Raw genomic sequence first — 18,512 nt, forward strand, 5'->3', positions numbered from 1 at the left:
ACATACATTCAAAATAAGAACATGTCAATATAAAATTACTTAAATAAACCCTAGGAAAAATAGTAGAAATGCATATTTATTCTCCAAAACAAAAAAATATGACAGATTTTTGTCAACGTTGGATTTTTAGTTTAACGTTGGGGTAGTTTCGTGGAGGTATCTGCCCCGCAAGGTAAGTGTTACAAATTTAGTTAACCATCGTTACGGACAGAAAGCTGAACAGAATCTTCGCTACTAAAATATACCAAAGGCTTTTTCTTTCAGGTTTAAAAAGAAAGTGTTTTTTTAGAGGAGGAGGAAAAGTTTGTTCTAGGGGTGATTTCTCTTGAGGGGGTGTTGGTACACTCCCCAAAATAAAATTGTAAACCTTTCAGGACCTATGATAAGCTACATTGTACCTTCGGAACAGACCGACAGACACAGATCCTATAACTTTTATATAAGGATTACTAATGGCACAGCTGCCATTAATTTGGTTTTTTTATTATCTGTTTTACTCTTACCTCTCCCTGTATCACAGTAGTAGAAATGGATATATTAATAATTGGATCTTACACCAGATTTTCATGTTTTAAAATAAAGTAAAAATTGCAGTAGGCTACTTAGCGATTCCTTCCACTCCATTTCCTCCATACCCTTCCCTTCAACTGGATGAATGAACTAATCAATAATTAAGTTTAATGTTAGCAAGTTAAATAGACGACAATTTTTCTCCTTACATTATATCCACATTTATTGTACATCCATTGTATTAGAAATATGATATGACCAATGGAATATCTGAAGGCTTCCTTACAGGTAAAACTAGGTAAAAATATCTCAGTTTATCATTATACATCTTGTTTCAAAAATATAATTGAAATACTGAGAATTTATAATGAATTTTATATTAAATAGAAAAACTAAATTAGTGATTGTTTTTGTTGAAATTTCTTTATTATTGATCATAGGTAAATCGATAATTTTATAGATTTTTATGATATATAAAACAAATGATTTTTAAACAAGGATGACAACGTCCATATAAATTAAAGTAAAAAAATAAACGTCGATATGGTCAGAAAAAGAAAGTTATGTGGTAGATAATGATTACAAATTACCCAACGGAATTTTTTGAGAAATTCTAGAATCCCAAAAATTAGAAATTACAAAAAAAAAACTATAAAAACTATCGTACTTTGACAGGATAACTTGATATCACGGCATGACAATTATAAAGCTTCCGTTATAGTTTACAGAGAACAGAGATATTTTCATATAAATTATAATATGAATATATAAAAGAAGGTGTATCAACTTTTTTTCTTTTTATTTAAGATAGCTAGCCGGTTCTTTCAGTAAGTAGTAGATGTAAAATTTTTCATAGAATTCAGATATGCAATCGGTTTTTTTGTAGACCTCTTATTTTTTAAGTAATTTAAGTTTTTAAAAAAATAATTAAGTCGGTTTTAATTGCATATCTGAATTCTATGAAAAATTTTACATCTACTACTTACTGAAAGAACCGGCTAGCTATCTTAAATAAAAAGCAAAAAAGTTGATACACCTTCTTTATTAGAGTTGGACGACTGTTGGAATTCAAGTGTTAAGTTCATTTTTTTTTTAAATTGTTCTTTTAAGGTGTAAGTGGACTTTTCACTATAAGAAAAATAATCAGGTATTCTACAAAAATTAAATATAGGTAGTACAACTTTTTTCTTACCTTTTTGTCGATAAAAATATGAATGGAAAGGTGAAAAAGTATGTTTTTAAAACTTGTGTAAATGAATGACTTTTGAAATACTCAAGTAGGTACCAGTTGGAAGGTGGATTAAAATTAGAATTATTATTTTTTAATACCAAATGTACGAATCCAAAAAAATTAAAAATTACATCTGAATAAGAAAGAAAACTAATAATTCTTGAATAGTTAATTAAATTGTATTATAGACAGCTTTCTGCGCAAATCAAAACAAAAATTGTAGGTTTAAACCCAGATTTGTTGAGGGGCAAAGGCCCAGGCTAACAAAACTGGTATTAATTTCATGATTTTTATTTTGATATTCATGGAAAATTGTCTGTAATCCGATGCTATACATGAATTTCCAGTATGGGTAAGAACGGATATTAATCGGTTTTGAAGCCATACTGGAAAATTATTTTCTCGTATTCATTCGAATCCGGTGGATAGGAACCGGTTATCATCCATACGAAAAAACTATGTCTAGCATCGTATTATATCCAGTTTTCTACGAATATGGAAATGTACAATCATAAGATTAAAACTAGTTTTTTTAGCCGGTGCCTTCGGCACCACGGGGCTAAAAAACTAGTTTTAATCTTATAATTGTACATTCTATATCCGCGGAAAGCCGTTTATAATACGATACGAGAAATAACTATTAACATTTTTTCATAAGCCTCGTACATTTTAAAACTTCCCAATTGATATTTATTTTGAAAAAAAAATCGTATGGTTATTTATGATTTTGCACATGTAAGGAACGTAAGATATTATGACATGTAACAGCTATGTGCAAAAACTAAAGTAGCAAAGTTTTATAAAACAAAGACGATTACATCGATTTTATAAATCTTTTAAATTCTTTCATTTTCCAATTAATTTAACATGTCTCAATTTTTTTTCTTTTAAATTTTATTCTACTTTTTTTTATGACCAAATGAATTGTTGTTCCTTTTTTATGCTTCAAAGTTGGAAATAAAACAGATTAAATGTATGTTGCGCTAATATAAGACGCCACAAACTTTTAAAGAAATTAGATCCTATTTTAAAAGTAATACCGTACATTTAGAAAGGTCAATTTATATATGTATGTAAAATACGTGGATATTTTTAGAGGAAAAATTGTCGTCAATTTGCTTATATGGACCTCATTTAGTGGTTAGTTCGTTCATCTAGTAGTTGGGGAGGGGATGAGGGGTATAGTTATTTTAGCATGCTTGGAGTATTTATAAATACAGTACATAAAAATCTAGTGCAATTATAATTTAAACGAAAATCCAAAAATAAAAACTACATGGCATTTGACAAGGGTTACAGCACTCTACTTTAGAATATAAAATAAGCAGTAAGTATTTTTATTGGACAAATTACTGTCCTGGTTAGTTATGAGGGCGGAAGACGACCTTTTTAAACTTTGGAGATATTAATTCTTTTATAATTTATAGAGATAGAATACTGTCAGAGTTGGTTGTGAGAGAGGAAGGCGACCTTTTTAATCTTTGGAGAGAACCACCTATAAATCCAATTATGAAGGTTGGATAAAATAAATCTAGTATTCAGTATTTAAGTTTAAATTTGTTATTCTGTTGAAAATATATTTAATCCCATAAGAAATATGTACAAGCCCTGACAGATACGTCATTGATTTATGAAAACTAAATGCTACTTATATACTATGTTTATATTTTAAATATTTTTATATTTTTAGGTTTATGTTTTCAACATAACAAATGTAGAAGATTGGATAAATGGAAAGGGTACGGTAAAGCTTAAAGTAGATCAAGTCGGACCTTTGGTCTACAGGTAAAAATGTGAAAGTATTATCTAATTGATTCAAAACTTACCTATGACAGTTAGGGAGTTGGATCCATTTTTATAGAAGCAGAAATATAATCTATGATTACGGTTTTGACCCTCTAAAAAACGTAATCTACCATTCCACATTCCCCTCTCTTGGTGATGATACGATTTTTGAATTGTACCATTCCACTTTCTATGTACTATCTGATGGTTTCATAAAATCAAAACCTATTCGGTTCTGCAGTTTAAATCTTAAGCTACAGAAGAAAAAACCTAATTTAATGAACAAAATTTTCCATATATTTATAATTACCTTCATATGAGAAAGAAAAACATATTGTATGCTATAGGGAATACTGGTGGAAAACTCATATTGAGTTTCATGAAAGTGGGGATGTCAGCTATGATTTAGGTAAACATTATTTATGTAGAAGCTATTGATTTATTAGTTCTGACTCAAATAAGTCTATAAATATAGATGTATAACTAGACAACTAATTGGAACTTCCTGTTGGGGACCTTTTTTGTCTGCTAGCAAATTTCTTTCTGCTCTTCGGTAGCGACTTGGCTGTGTAATATTCCCAACACTATTGATTAACCCAATTGAAAGTCTGCTTAGGGTCCTCTACTGTTTTATTCCAATGTAACTCCAAATAGTAAATGTTAGGAATCTGTTTAATGAATTGTTTTTAAATTCTAGTGAAGAAATTTGAAGCCATACCTGAAGAATTTGGTTGTGATCCAGATGCTTTAGTGACTGTTCCAAATATTCCACTTTTCTCTGGTGCTGCCAGGTATGTCGGGTTTTCACTGTGCCTGTGCCATAGTTCTGCTATGTATGAATAATCTTAGTAGATAGATTCATTGTGGCAGTGTCACAGTTCCTTTTTTTTTCTGGTGCTACCAGTTAAAATATGTCAATATTAACTATTGCACTATAGTGATGTCAGGTATGATAAATCCTGGTATGATCCAGATGCTTTATTCCTCCCTTTTCTGGTGCTGCAAGGTAAAGTAGGTCTTCAATAAAACTAAGCCATGGTTGTTCCAGGTATAAATACTCGTGGTATGATCTAGAGGAAAAGTGAGTGTCCCAAATATTCTTTTTCTGGTGCTGTCCAGTAAATTAGGTCTTTAATATAACTGAGCCATGCACTGTACCAGGTATAAATACTCGTAATATGATCTAGAGGAAAAGTGAGTGTCCTAAATATTTTTTTTTCTGGTACTGCCTTATATAATAAGTCTTCACTGTAACTGTATCATGGCTGTTCTAGGTATAATAAAGCTTGACAAGGTCCAGATTGTAATTGTTTATGGTGTGAGATATATGTAAAAACCTATCTAAATAACTTTGCAAATTGCAACTAATTCATGAATATGTATTTTTAAGTTGTAGTTGTAATCCATATTTGATGTAATAATCACAGTGAGGTATTATTTGCCAATGTAAATACATATTTTTGATTGTAAAATTAGTAAACATTTAATTTTCTAGAATGATGGATGTAGATGATCTAACGATTTGGGCATTCCAGGTTTAATACATTATTTTATAAATTTCTCCTTTTAAAAACATTTTTAGTTCATATATTTTTGATTCTACAAAATTGTTTATAGTCTGGAATTGAAATGCTGGAGAGCCAAATGTTTATTCAAGTTAAGGTAACTTAGATTGAAATCTTTTTTGAAAACCGAGATTTATGAAAGTAAAAAAACTGTGGCGTACGGGTTTGACAGGGGTGATGTAAAGATAGAGGGGTGGAAAATCCCCTTCTGCATTTCCTTGGTTATATGTATATTCAGCTAATGAATTAAACTTTAAATTGTAGGTGAAGGACATTCTTTGGGGTTATGAAGAACCATTACTAGGTAATCTTATTTTTTAGTATACACGGAAAATTGTCAGTAATACGATGCTATATTATTTTTTAGTATGTTTGAGAACCGGTTCAAATTCCTCGTATATTAATCGGTTTTGAATCCATACTGAAAAACTTATAGAATATTCAAAAGCCTTTTTTAACATATAATAATACAGCGGATGGTATTTGTACAGAAACCATTAATTCCAGTATGGTTCCAAATGAGAACAATTTCTGTTGGATTATAACCGAATCTAAGCCACACTTAAAATTAATAATTCGTTTCATATTATTGTTAATTTCCAACAAAGTCTAAACAAATTCATAATTTTTTTATCAACGGAAAACTGTATATATTGTGGAACGATACATAATTAGATGCCAACAAAATTATAGAAGTCAAGCAGTAAAAATTATTAATTCTAGAACCTGTAAATTAATTTGGTACCACAAGTTTTGAAAATAAAAAACTTTGGATGTGGTTAATTATGTATTATCATTGAATATTATCCCTTTAGATCTCTGGAGTCAAACATTTAATAACAAATTTCGGGTATGGTCCCTTTTATGGCAACGCCCCTTAAGGGGCGTTTCTTCGTATTTCAATTCCTTTTACAATTGTTTAGTTGGGGCAACAATGGTTTTACCTGAAGAAGAAATCAAGATTCCTGGACAGTTTGGTCTGTTAGCTGGCAGGTTGTCAGATTGGTTTTTTTTTAGTTTTTCTATAGTTAGGGACGGCCCGTCCGTATGTCCGTAATGTTATAATTGTTTTATCGATTTCTTACTTTGCATGATGATTCCTACAACAGTTAGGTACAATTTAGAAGGAGTAGCTACTCTAAAATCATTACCAAGTCCGTAAGTCTATTTAACCCTTTACACCCTTTACGGGCCCCTTGCCGCACCTTAATCAGTCGGGGGGGGGGGGGGGTGGGCGTTTAACGCCCCCCCCCCCCCTATTATCTCAATTCCTATTAGAGCTAGAGGGCTAAAGTCCCCTGTTTGATAATGAATTTCCGACCTTATATAAGTCTAAGTAAATTTTCGCTTCCTTTACCCTTTTATTTAACAACCTTTGTTTTTAGGTCTTTTTTTACTTAAAAATTTCAAACGGCTGTAATTTTCTCATTTTTGAAGCTAGAAGAACAATTTTTTTCCAGAAAATGTTTATCTTTATGTAAATTTTACATTAGAAATATCAAAATATAAATTTCAGCGGCCGCAGCTGTACTTGGCAGCTGCCAGCCGCCGCAGTCGGTCGGCCACAGGAGCCTTTTAAAGATTTCTGTAGACCTGGAGGATCAGGACCTGCAGGATCATACCTGAAACTTGAAAGTGACTTGAACACCTGTATAAGGATGTACTACTAGAGGATATTTTAGTATTTTGGTATGATAAAATGCTTTGTTTTAGTCAAAAAAATATTTTTGCTCTTTACCTGGATGACCCTGCCAGGTTTGCTGGCATCCTGTGCTCGTCAGGATGGAGATATTCAAAAAATTCCAACTCTCAGTTATGTGTCATACCCATACTTAAAAAGTCACGCAGTTTGGGCTCTTTATCTTTCACACACAGAAAATGGGATAGAAAAAACCGGAGGGGGGGGGGGCGTTCAACGCCCCCCTCCCCGACCGTTAAGGGTAAAAACATGATGATTGTTAAATTTTTTGGCAACAACGTTTTATACGATATAATTATCCTATTCATCTCATATTTATATTAATGATTCCTAGGTCAACGAGATACAAGCTTCGCTTTTATGCATTTTGTTATCCTTTTTAAAATGAAAAATCTGCATGATGATATAATTATTTCATTCATCTGATTTGATAGAACAACAATGTACAATTTTATAAGCAAAGCATCTCTATAGTCAAATCCTAAAAATAAAAGTATGTCCATTTACTGCATCCTTCATTTACGCAATTTTGCAACAAATTTATGTACAATTTTTTAAAACTTACAATATGATTTTCTGCTATTAAGTTTTGACATTCTACAAGAGTTATTCTTCGCTTTTACATCCTGGTTATTATTTGCGGCTACCCTACCTGAGGCCTCTAGGAGCACAATAAAGGGGGGGGGGAGATATTTTTTTCTAGTGATAATTATTCTTAGCTACATTAAAGGAAATATATCGGGCAGATGGATAGGGAGATCTATCCGTATAAAAAACAAACAGATATACATCCTGTCACTTTTATATTAAAATTTATTTTTATGTGGCCTAATCCTATAAAATTTTCTAGGATGACCTATTAATTAGGGAGGGTTTTATTAGCCTTAAATTGATGTTAAGTAATGTTTGAGACTTAGGAATCCTAACTTCTTGGTTAGACTAAGAAACTTTAAAGGATTAGGCTCATTGATTTTGGGACTTGAAATCTAAGAAAATGTATTTTTATTCAGGAATATGTCAAGTGAAGGACGATATACAGTAAGGTAAGATTTATATCAGGGATCGGCAGACGCGACTAAGACTCAAATTTGAACCCGTTTGGGTCAGGTTGAAACTTCAAATTGATTTTCAAAGTATTAATAGGTTGATTTCTCTGAGGCTTAAATGGGCATTTTTTTGGGGAGGGTGATACTCTTTTTCAAAAAAATGTAAAAAAAAAACCTTTCATGTAAAGGAAAGCAAAAATAATACAGATACACCAATGGATATCCTGTTATTTTTAAGTTTAATCACATTAAAAAAAAAAGGTATGCCTATTATTAAGGAGTGCAGGCCACTTTGTCTTTCAGATATTTTTTTCTCTTGAACATTAACCACAACATTAATTCAAATATTGAGGGGAATGGATTTATTATTACTTGGATCTTACACCAGATCATCATGTATTCTAATAAAGAGAATCTTATAGCTGGATAAAATAACGATCCCCACATCCACCCCTTTACCCCATTTCCTCCCCTCCTACTGAACTGACCAATAAATTATGTTCATAGTAGCAATAATCAATAACTAAATTCTTGTTCACATGTTCAGAGGCGGATTTGGAAGAGAAGGACTATCAAGTCTGGGACAAGTATCTGCTTGGAAAAATACGTAGGTCTAAATATTATAAAGTTGAATACAGGGTCGTTTAAGCCTTTTATATTGAGGGGGGTAAAACGAGGGGTTTTGAAGATTTGAGGGGGGTAAACACCCATTTACCCCCACCCTTGGGCGTTTATGAATATTTCTCCTTTACTTAGTAACAAATTCGTATAACTTAAGACAAGATGTATTTTCATTTCTTTTCAACAATATATAATTAATTATGTTTTAGAAGTTTTTTGAGACATATTAACATCGATTCTTTGACCAGACTTCTAAAACATATCATAAAAGAGCTTTAATGTTTGTTTATATGCTATATCCTAACGGTGCTTTCCCTCAAACTACTGAAACTACCCCTTCCCTCCCCTTCCCTCTCTATTTATTTTTGGGCGGGGGACATAACCTAATCTAACCTTACCTAAAGCAACAAAGAAATAGGAATAGCTACCTAATTTAAATTTCCATTAACACAAATGTTGGTAAAATTGTCATCGCATTTAAAGTTGTTATTATCCTTATTGCAGGAAAAGATTTAGTTGTTGGTCAGATGCCAGCTGCAACAACCTACGGGGTGGCGAGGGAAGCCAATTTCCTCCAGTTATCCAAGACAAACAAGATTTATCCATCTTCATACCTCAAATCTGCAGGTTGTGTTGTCACTTGTTTTATATTTATGCTTGTCAGGGCTCGGCATCCTCTCGTCAGCTGCCATGAAATCCAAATAAAATGCCGTAAGCCTAACCCTGTTAAATAAACTAGTTGCTCCGCCCATAGATTTTAGTTTTATTAAATTAATAATCATATAAATTAAATTTTTAAATTGGCCTGTTGAAGTTGTTCTTGCGCTTATTTTTGAGTATTTTTAAATATTACATAACAAAAAAATCTGTTTTTTATATCAATAGAATTAATTTTAAATAGATTGATGCAAGGTAAAAAATATCATTAGACCCGACACCTAATTTTTAATGCTGAACAACATAAAAAAAAGAGAAAAATCTAACGTAATAATTTTTTCTCTCTATTTCATAAAAATTCTATTCAGAAATTAAACCAAATTATATTATTAAAGTTTCTTCGAATATATATAATATATATATATACAATTTGTTTTGTAGCGAAGATACTCTTTAATTCAGTTTGTGATGATACCCCTTTCTAAAGAGCATTTTGTATACAACTTACTATCTCCATGTCGGTTCGTCGGTCATGCAACCAAAGTTATATATGTATGTACATATTTTTCATGAAGTTTTGTGATTTCCTTTCATTTGAAATATTTTCTATTTTCATGTCCCTCTTTTTCTTCTCCTTTTTTTAAGACCAATTTTCTTGATAATTCACTTTATCCATATGCATATCCATGATTTTTGTGCTTCGCTGCTTATGGATGTTGCCAACCATGTTTTTAATAATATTCCTAATGTTTTAGATCAATAAAATTGGAGCAGGTTGAGTTGGAAACAATCAGCGGAGTAGAAACTTTAAAGTAAAAATTTTACTCGTTTTCCTCAAAGCACAAATGCCCCCTCCCCATTATTTTGAAATAGATTGAAAATAAGATTGGTGGTTTTTTTTTACTTTATGTCAGGTTAGGTAAGACAAATCCAGTATAAACCCCGCAAGGTTAGGGTCCTCAGCATTTGTTTGGCGTAGGAAAAAAACTACCCTTCCCTGTTATTTTCAACTTATAAAAAGATAAAGAGGGGGGGGGGGGTCAGTGGTCGATAGGCACTATGATGGAAAGCACCGATTTTTTCTAAGATTTTTAGATTTTTAAAGGGGCGTGCGGGATGAGGTTATGGGAGTAGATACTTTATCTAATGAAATAATATCTGTAGAAATAGATATATTATTACTTGTTGAACAACATTTTCATGTTGTCTGATAAAGTGATACTAGCAGCTGGCTAAAATAACAATACCCCCCCCCCCATCAACCCCCTTTAACACGTCTCTTCCTACTAGGTGAACGTACTGGCCAATAAATGAGGTCCCTTTTAGAAAACTAATTGACGACAAATTTACCAGTGTCAATATGTACATATTTATTCTATATTCATTTTTGTAGATATGTTCCTTACAGAAATGTGTTTAATTATTCCCTGGAAGAAAATAAATGTTTCTGTGTCCCGCCTGCAAAATGCACAGGTCAATATTTTTGAAGCATGGCCAGCTCGAGGCCGATTATTATCAGCTGGATTAGAACTGGTTCTCAGCCATACTGAAAAAGCATGTATAGCATCGTACTACTAACAATTTTCTACGAATATTCTTATAATGATCATATAACTATGTAATATCAGTTTTGTTAGCTCGCGTCTTTGGCTAACAAAACTGGTTTAATTTTATATTTTTTCATTTCAATATCAGTGAATAGCTAAATATATACAATACGATGCGATAAATAACATTTTTAACATATTTATTGTCAAAATACGGAGTATTAAATTTGAAGGAAAAGAAATACCATTTCTCGTGAGTGTTTGAACGCTATGCTCTTGGTGTTTTTACGTGTTGGTTTGTCGCCAACCAATTGTCTGCTAATTCTCACTAAAGCTCAGTTCACAAAGACTTTTGGAAATAGACCAATTTTGTATTAGGTCAACCTAAACAAGAACAAGCAAGTACACATACTAGCATCTGTAGGTTTTTATTTATATAAAATCATAGTTTAAAATATATTTAGTAAAACTGATTGCTAGGAAATGGTTTGTTTTACGTTGCCCCCTGTAAATTCGGAGCTCCTCTAGTTGTATCTTGGTAAGTTCAATTTTGTTTAATCCCCTTTATATGGGCTAAGAGGCAATTTGCGACCCTAGTATCTAGTGACTATGTTTTCGAAGGGGTAGGGAAAGACGGAAAAATAGCCTTAAACCATCCGAAGATTTAAATCTGAAAAAAATAGCCTAAAATGTAGAGCTGAATCGGTTCTAGAGTTAACGAAATCTTAAGCTATTGACGAAAAAACTTACTACTATATTTTAGGACTATTCAAAACACGTATTCAATTGAGTTTTTGTTGTTTTTTAGGCCACATTTTCTAGATGCAGAAATACCAGCAGAGTTAGAAGGTCTCCATCCAAATAGACATGATCATGGGTACGTTCTTTATAAAAGATAATAAATGATACAGTAATCAATGTTTACATGGATATATTGGCAGAGAAAACTTTATAATTTTTTGTTGCTAATATGAACCTCGTTTATTGGCCAGTTCATCCATTTGGAGGGTAGGGGATCGGGTAAAGAGAGTCATTTTATCCAGCTGGAAGTATCACTTGATTAGAGTACATGAAAATCTGGTGCAACATCCAATTAATCATACTTCAATTGACACAGAACCTTGACTACAATTTATTTTCACACAGTCTAGACTCTTTGCACTCAATTAGTTTCTAGACTCTTTACACTCTGTTAGTTTCTAGACTCTGCAGTCTAGACTCTTTAAATTTAGTTTCTAGACTCAAAAGTAACTCTTATGCATTTTAGACGATAAAGCTAGTTTCTATAAAATCTAGTTTGCTATATATTTTTCAAAAACATAAAATTTATCATAGTTTTTCGGAAAAAAAGTTTTCGTGATTTTTTCTAAAGTAAAAAATATCGATTTTATTGATAAAACTGTGTTTAAAGGTTAAGCATGAATATTCAGCCAACCATGGGTATGGGACTTTCAGCTAAGGTAAGTTATATAAATATTTATTCTCTATAACTTATTTAGTCTTTCTTTATAAATAGTTCTTGACAATTTATTTTTATAACTTTATGCTTTCCCTGAGTGTTCACAAAAACCTGCCCCCACCCCTCAAACATAAATCAATTTCAAATTAGGGGGGTGGGTATTGTTTATGTTCCTAAACCATGCGGCCCTAACTTGGCGATAACCATACCAAAGTTAAACAACAACACACTTAAATAATGCAAACAAAACAAATATTGTAACATTTTCTCGTATTCATTCGAATCCGGTGGATAGGAACCGGTTCTCATCCATACGAAAAAACTATGTCTAGCATCGTATTATATCCAGATTTCTACGAATATAGAAATGTACAATCATAAGATTAAAACCAGTTTATTTAGCCGGTGCCTTCGGCACCTCGGGGCTAAAAAAACTAGTTTTAATCTCATAATTGTACTTTCTATATCCGCGGAAAGCCGTTTATAATACGATGCGAGAAATAACTATTCTCGTATTCATTCGAATCCGGTGGATAGGAACCGGTTCTAATACGAAAAAACTATGTCTAGCATCGTATTATATCCAGCTTTCTACGAATATAAAAATATACAATCATAAGATTAAAACCATTTTTTTAGCCAGTGCCTTCGGCACCTCGGGGCTAAAAAAACTGGTTTTAATCTTATAATTGTACATTCTATATCCGCGGAAAGCTGTTTATAATACGATGCGAGAAATAACTATTGCTTGTTTAAAAAGACGATGTTTAGATTCGTTTACAGTTAAATCTTGATATGATGAAATTAGACAAAGTTCCTTTATTTCAAAGGTAAGTCATATAGCCAGGATGGCTTTGAAACTGATTAATATCCGCTGAATTAGAAACAGTTCTCTGCCAACCTGAAAAATCATGTATAGCATCATATTAATGACACTTTTCTATGAAATAAAAATCATAAAATTAACACCAGTTTTGTTAGCACAGGCCTCCGGCTCCTCGGGTCTAGAAAAAGTTTAATCTTTTAATTTTTAATTTTAATATCCGCGGAAAGTTTTCTATTAACGATGCAATAAATAACTATCAAAGGCGAAGCTTTTCCATAATGAAGATAGAATTGTCCTATCGATTTTAAACTTGGTATAATGATTCCTGTAACAATTGGGTACGATTTATAAAGCTTATCAACTCAATAATCGTTACCAGTCCGCAGGTCCTTTCAAAACAACTGATATAATAATCCTATTTATCTGATTTTTGAGACAATGTTTCCTAGGACAACAAGGCACAATTTTATAAGCTAAGCATCTCTTACTAAACATGTAAGTATGTCCTCTATCAGTAAATTTTGCAACAGATTTATATATAATTTTGTTTAGACTTTTTATTCTGTTTATTAAGTTCAACACTCTTAAAGTGTTAATGTTCATTTGTCCCCCGTCCAAGTTTATTTTGAGAGCTATGCTTTTTGAAAGTTGTCATTCATATTTTTACAGTTTGTATACATATTAAAATGAACACAACTATTTAGTTTGCCAGTGGACCGAATGTTGATACCAATAATGTGGTTTGAGGACAGTATAAGTGAGCCCCCAATATCTCTTACCATAATTCTGAAGGATGCACTAGCCCTCCCCTATAATGCTTCAGCTGGCTTTCTTGGACTTTTTCTTTGTAAGTTTTTTGTTGTTGATCTTTTAAAAATATACTTTAACAAATTAAGATGTAAATCAAACATAATATCTGGGCAAGTAAAACACCTTCTCCTACTCTTATATCAAACATTTGGATACATATTTTAAGCATTTTGGAAGGCTCTAATCCTAGCAGAGCTCTATTACTATGGGATTAGAAACTCAGCGGGGGTTCTTCTGAAGTACTAAGCCTAACCTTACCTAGCCTAAAGAAGGTGTATCAACTTTTTCACTTTTTATTTAAGATAGCTAGCCGGTTATTTAGTAAGTAGTAGATGTAAAATTTTTCATAGAATTCAGATATGCAATCGGTTTTTTTGTAGACCTCTTATTTTTTAAGTAATTTAAGTTTTTTTTAAAAATAATTAAGTCGGTTTTAAGGTACTAAAACGCAACAAAATAAAAGAAGAAAATGGCCAGTATGAACAAAAATAGTAAGATCTTTAATTTGACACCTTACTTTTAAAATTATTTTGAGTAATTATTGAAAAAATCAATTATTTTAACCTCGGTTTAATCAAAACTTTGAAGTAAAATATAATCTTCCACAGGCATAAAAAATATGGGTTCATATATAACTTTAGAATCAGAAAAATATTATAATTCCATTGTAAGCTAAATTGAAAAAGTTTTATAAAATTATAATAAAAAATATAAGTTTATTTTAAGAATCATAATTTTCGGCTTTAAAGGGTTAAACAACTTGAAAACTTGAAACTTGAAATAAACCTAAATAAATATACATACAATGTAACAGATATTTTTTAAAAACAAGAAACAATAAAGCATTTTTAACTGCATTGTTTTGAAGTTTATAAACAGATTGAAGCATATTTGTTCATAATTTTTGGTTCTTTACAGGTTATGTAAGTATCACTATTTTCATTGTAGTATCTATTGTATATATTCTATGAACATTATCCTTTTTTTTAGTAGCGAAGCTACTCTATAATTCACAATGTCCGTCCGTCTGTCCGTCCGTCCGTCTGTCCGTCCGTCCGTCCGTCCGTCCGTCCGTCTGTCCGTCCGTCCGTCTGTCCGTCCGTCCGTCCGTCCGTAATTAATGAATTGGGAGAAACGTGATTTTCTCGGCTCCTATACAGGATAAAGAGCTGAAATTTTTTGACAACATTCCCATCATTAAGGACCACAATTAACTATAAAACATCAATGGCGGTCGGACTGCTTTTTAGCAGGTTTTAGGCTATTTTTTATATTTTCCAAATTTTCCCCATATCTTTGGTGTTTATGGTCCAATTTTCAAAATTTTTTTAGTTAAAGATATCAAAATTAAATTTCCCATCATTTGAAGAAAACAACAATGACGGTCAGACTGCCTTTTTGCAGGTTTTTGGCTATTTTTATATTTTTCACATTTTTCCCCATATCTCTGGTGTTTATGGTCCGATTTTCGAATTTTTTTCAGTTAAAGATATCAAAATTAAATTTCCTGTCGTTTGAAGAAAACAACAATGACTGTCAGACTGCCTTTTTGCAGGTTTTTGGCTATTTTTGTATATATCACATTTTTACCCATATCTTTGGTGTTTATAGTCCAATTTTCAAAAAATTTTCAGTTAAAGATATTAACATTAAATTTTTGGTGTTTTAAAAAAAGAAACAATGGCGGCCAAACCGCCTTTTAGCAGGTTTTTGACTATTTTTATATGTTTGACATATTTCCCCATATCTTTGGTATTTTTGGTCCAATTTTGAAACTTTTTTGCATTAACAGTTTCAATTTTTTTCCCCCATTGTTATGTGCATCTAGTATGTAATTTACTTTAACCATCTTCATCATACAAAATAAAACAAGGTTTCGTGTTTATTTTCTCCAATAAATCTATTCTTGATTTTAATAAATACACTTTAAATCTACTTCTACATATTCCCATCCACAATTTTTTGTGCTTCGCTACTTATGGATGTTGTCATCCTTGTTTGTCAATTCTATTGGTTGAGGTTTTGAGGTTAAGCTTCCCGATTAGTCAATTTTTGAGACTTGAGATTGGCTAGTTTAATAGTTACAATTAAGTGTTACCTGTAAAAAATAATACGTTAGGCCATTTTTATTATTTTTATTTTTTTACTTTTTTCAATTTTGCTTACAATGGATTCATAATATTTTTCTGATTCTAAAGGTATATATGAACCCATATTTTTTATGCCTGTGGGAGATTATATTTTACTTCAAAGTTTTGATTAAACCGAGGTTAAAAAAATTTATTTCTTCAATAATTACTCAACAGAATTTTAAAAGTAAGGTGTCAAATTAAAGATCTTACTATTTTTGTTCATACTGGCCATTTTCTTCTTTTATTTTGTTGCGTTTTAGTACCTTAAAACCGACTTAATTTTTTTTTTTTAAACTTAAATTACTTAAAAAATAAGATGTCTACAAAAAAACCGATTGCATATCTGAATTCTATAAAAATTTTACATCTTCTACTTACTAAAAGAACCGGCTAGCTATCTTAAATAAAAAGTGAAAAAGTTGATACGCCTTCTTTAGAATAAAAAATATAATTTGAAAAGTTCGTTTGTGGTCTATACTCGATAAAAGGGAAAATGAATATAATTAAACTGTTTTTAACCTATTTTTTTATCATATATAAAAAATATACTATGACACCAGTAGAATCAGACTGCAGAGCCCAAATTTGAATTAAGTCCCCAATAAACTTTTTTTGGGGGATTTAAAAATCAATTTTATATGTTGCTGTGATCATTTTGATGGAAGCAAAAGCATTTTTTAGTTTGGGGTTAAATTGTTTCTTACAGAACAATTTGATGTGATTCAGATTATATCAATACAATAATAAAAACTCTACTCTGTTCGATGCAAATAATTTTTTTCTAAAACAATAACTTATATAGAAGAAATTTAACATTAGAATAAAACATATTATTCTGAAGTCTGAACCAATTAGAAGTCTCGTTTCATTTCAGTTTTTTACAATTCAAAAAAGAGTGTTTTCACAAAGTGACTTATTTCCAATGTAGTTAAATAATTTTTATTTAATTAAAATGAAAAGAATGAAAACTATACACATAAAAGATACATGCTTTTTAAAAATATTTAAAAAAATAAGTTTGAATAATCTTATATTTTATCATATTTGTATATGTGACAAAAAAAAATTGTTGTATTGCGTAAACGTTTGTTGTCATCTTTTACTATTTAACCCTTTACAGCCATTTTTTTGTGTTTTAAATAAGTGATGGAAAACAAGCACGATAAAGTTAATTCATTGATATATTGTAAAGAATTAAGTTTTTAATGAATTAATTTAGATGAAATCAAAAGGCCTAATTTTACTCTATACCAGAATACTATATATATAAAGCAAAACACTCTAAAAGCTACGAATTTTACCCAAATAAAAAAAGATCTTTTGCTCTGATCAAAAAAGACCACAGCAACAGTAAAATTAATTTTTAAATCCCCTCCAAAAAGTTTATTGGGGACTTAATTCAAATTTAGGCTCTGCAGTTTAATTCTACTGGTGTCATAGTATATTTTTGATATATGTTTTAAAAATAGGTTAAAAACAGTTTAAAGCTTTAGACTCTCTTTAGACTCTAATTGCTAAATCACATTTCTTATTTGTTTATCCAGTAACCAGTTGAACAAATTAAACATATTTTAGCAATAAAACACTTTTTGTCAACATAATTTTCTTAATTACTAGGTTACTGATATTTACATAATTCTTTAATATTGAAATAAATTTTGCCAGGGAGGGAGGGGACTTTGGGCTTTTATTATACTAGTCCCCAAAGTTTTATAATTAGGTTTACTCAAACGTTGGCTTAACAACTTTAGGGACTTCATCGATTTTAAATTGCTTGGTTCATTAAGTTGAGTGTCCAAACCTTACAACCACTAATTGTAATCTACAGAAGGGAAAATTTGTGTAAAATCATTAGGTATGTAGATCAATTTATCGGCCATTGTCTTATCCATTTAGATCCCTGATTTTTTTTACCTTTCTATTTTTAGGTTCAATTTTGATACAATTTTACTCTGGTTGGCTCTATCTACTTCCGGAAATTTTACAAACTAAATTAGGTCAGTTTTCAAATTAAACAAAACAATTTATTGATTTAATATTTATGGCAGCTGCTTCATTGAGTATAACTTCTTTAGTAAGCCACAGCTGAAATCGACAGATGCTTAATAATGGGTTATTCTAAGAAATCTAAGTTGCCACTCTCGAAAATGAAGGGATTACAAATAAAAAGGATTTAAAAGCCGGAAATGGCTGCTCAGACGGGCTAAAAACTAATAATACTTACAAAAGATGTGACTTTTTGTATTCCATGAACAACTACCATGAAGCTACATTATAATTCGAAATGTTCGTTCGGTCTTAAGAAACAGCTTTGGGAAAAAATGTAATTTTATGTAAAGATCACTGAGCATTCAGTATATTATTTACTTGGTTCGTCTGTCTATCAGTTATAAAAGACATTTACATATCTTATGTAAAATAGTATCGTGATATATATTTTTTTACCATTAACCATATAACTCACATTGTCGGTTTGTCCAACCATAATATTTTGTGCTTCGTTGTTAATTTATTTCTTTTTTTAGTAATTCCCACAGTGAGTGTGAGCCTGCTTGGTAAATCATTTAGTAATCAATAATTATCATGATAAATGTATTTTTTATAAATATACATAATTATTCAAG

General features: G+C 31.0%; 2 protein-coding genes across 2 annotated transcripts in view; one reads left to right on the top strand and one right to left on the bottom strand.

Moving 5' to 3' along the window:
- Window positions 1-18,512, bottom strand: part of LOC145304025 (uncharacterized) — a 465,321-nt gene that overhangs the window by 95,817 nt on the left and 350,992 nt on the right. The window lies entirely within an intron of this gene.
- On the top strand, window positions 3,174-17,902 carry LOC145312387 (scavenger receptor class B member 1-like). Its single transcript, XM_080151625.1, has 19 exons — window positions 3,174-3,256; window positions 3,432-3,526; window positions 3,874-3,935; window positions 4,224-4,317; window positions 5,022-5,061; window positions 5,144-5,188; window positions 5,356-5,395; window positions 6,015-6,084; window positions 7,801-7,833; window positions 8,384-8,443; window positions 8,962-9,084; window positions 9,870-9,926; window positions 10,508-10,587; window positions 11,142-11,199; window positions 11,470-11,538; window positions 12,073-12,121; window positions 12,892-12,950; window positions 13,651-13,793; window positions 17,817-17,902. Exons 1-19 carry the CDS (start codon window positions 3,251-3,253, stop codon window positions 17,900-17,902), a joined length of 1,269 nt encoding a protein of 422 aa, XP_080007751.1. The 5' UTR covers window positions 3,174-3,250.

The sequence above is a fragment of the Acartia tonsa genome, chromosome 2 (genome assembly GCF_053477335.1).
Source record: "Acartia tonsa isolate MP-2025a chromosome 2, ASM5347733v1, whole genome shotgun sequence".
NCBI classification, from domain to species: Eukaryota; Metazoa; Arthropoda; class Copepoda; order Calanoida; family Acartiidae; genus Acartia; species Acartia tonsa.

Excerpts from the sequence above, each read along its gene's own strand:
- LOC145312387 (XM_080151625.1), top strand. Across the intron at positions 4,318-5,021 it reads CTTTTCTCTGGTGCTGCCAG|AATGATGGATGTAGATGATC; the intron begins GTATGTCGGGTT and ends TTAATTTTCTAG. Across the intron at positions 5,062-5,143 it reads TAACGATTTGGGCATTCCAG|TCTGGAATTGAAATGCTGGA; the intron begins GTTTAATACATT and ends AATTGTTTATAG.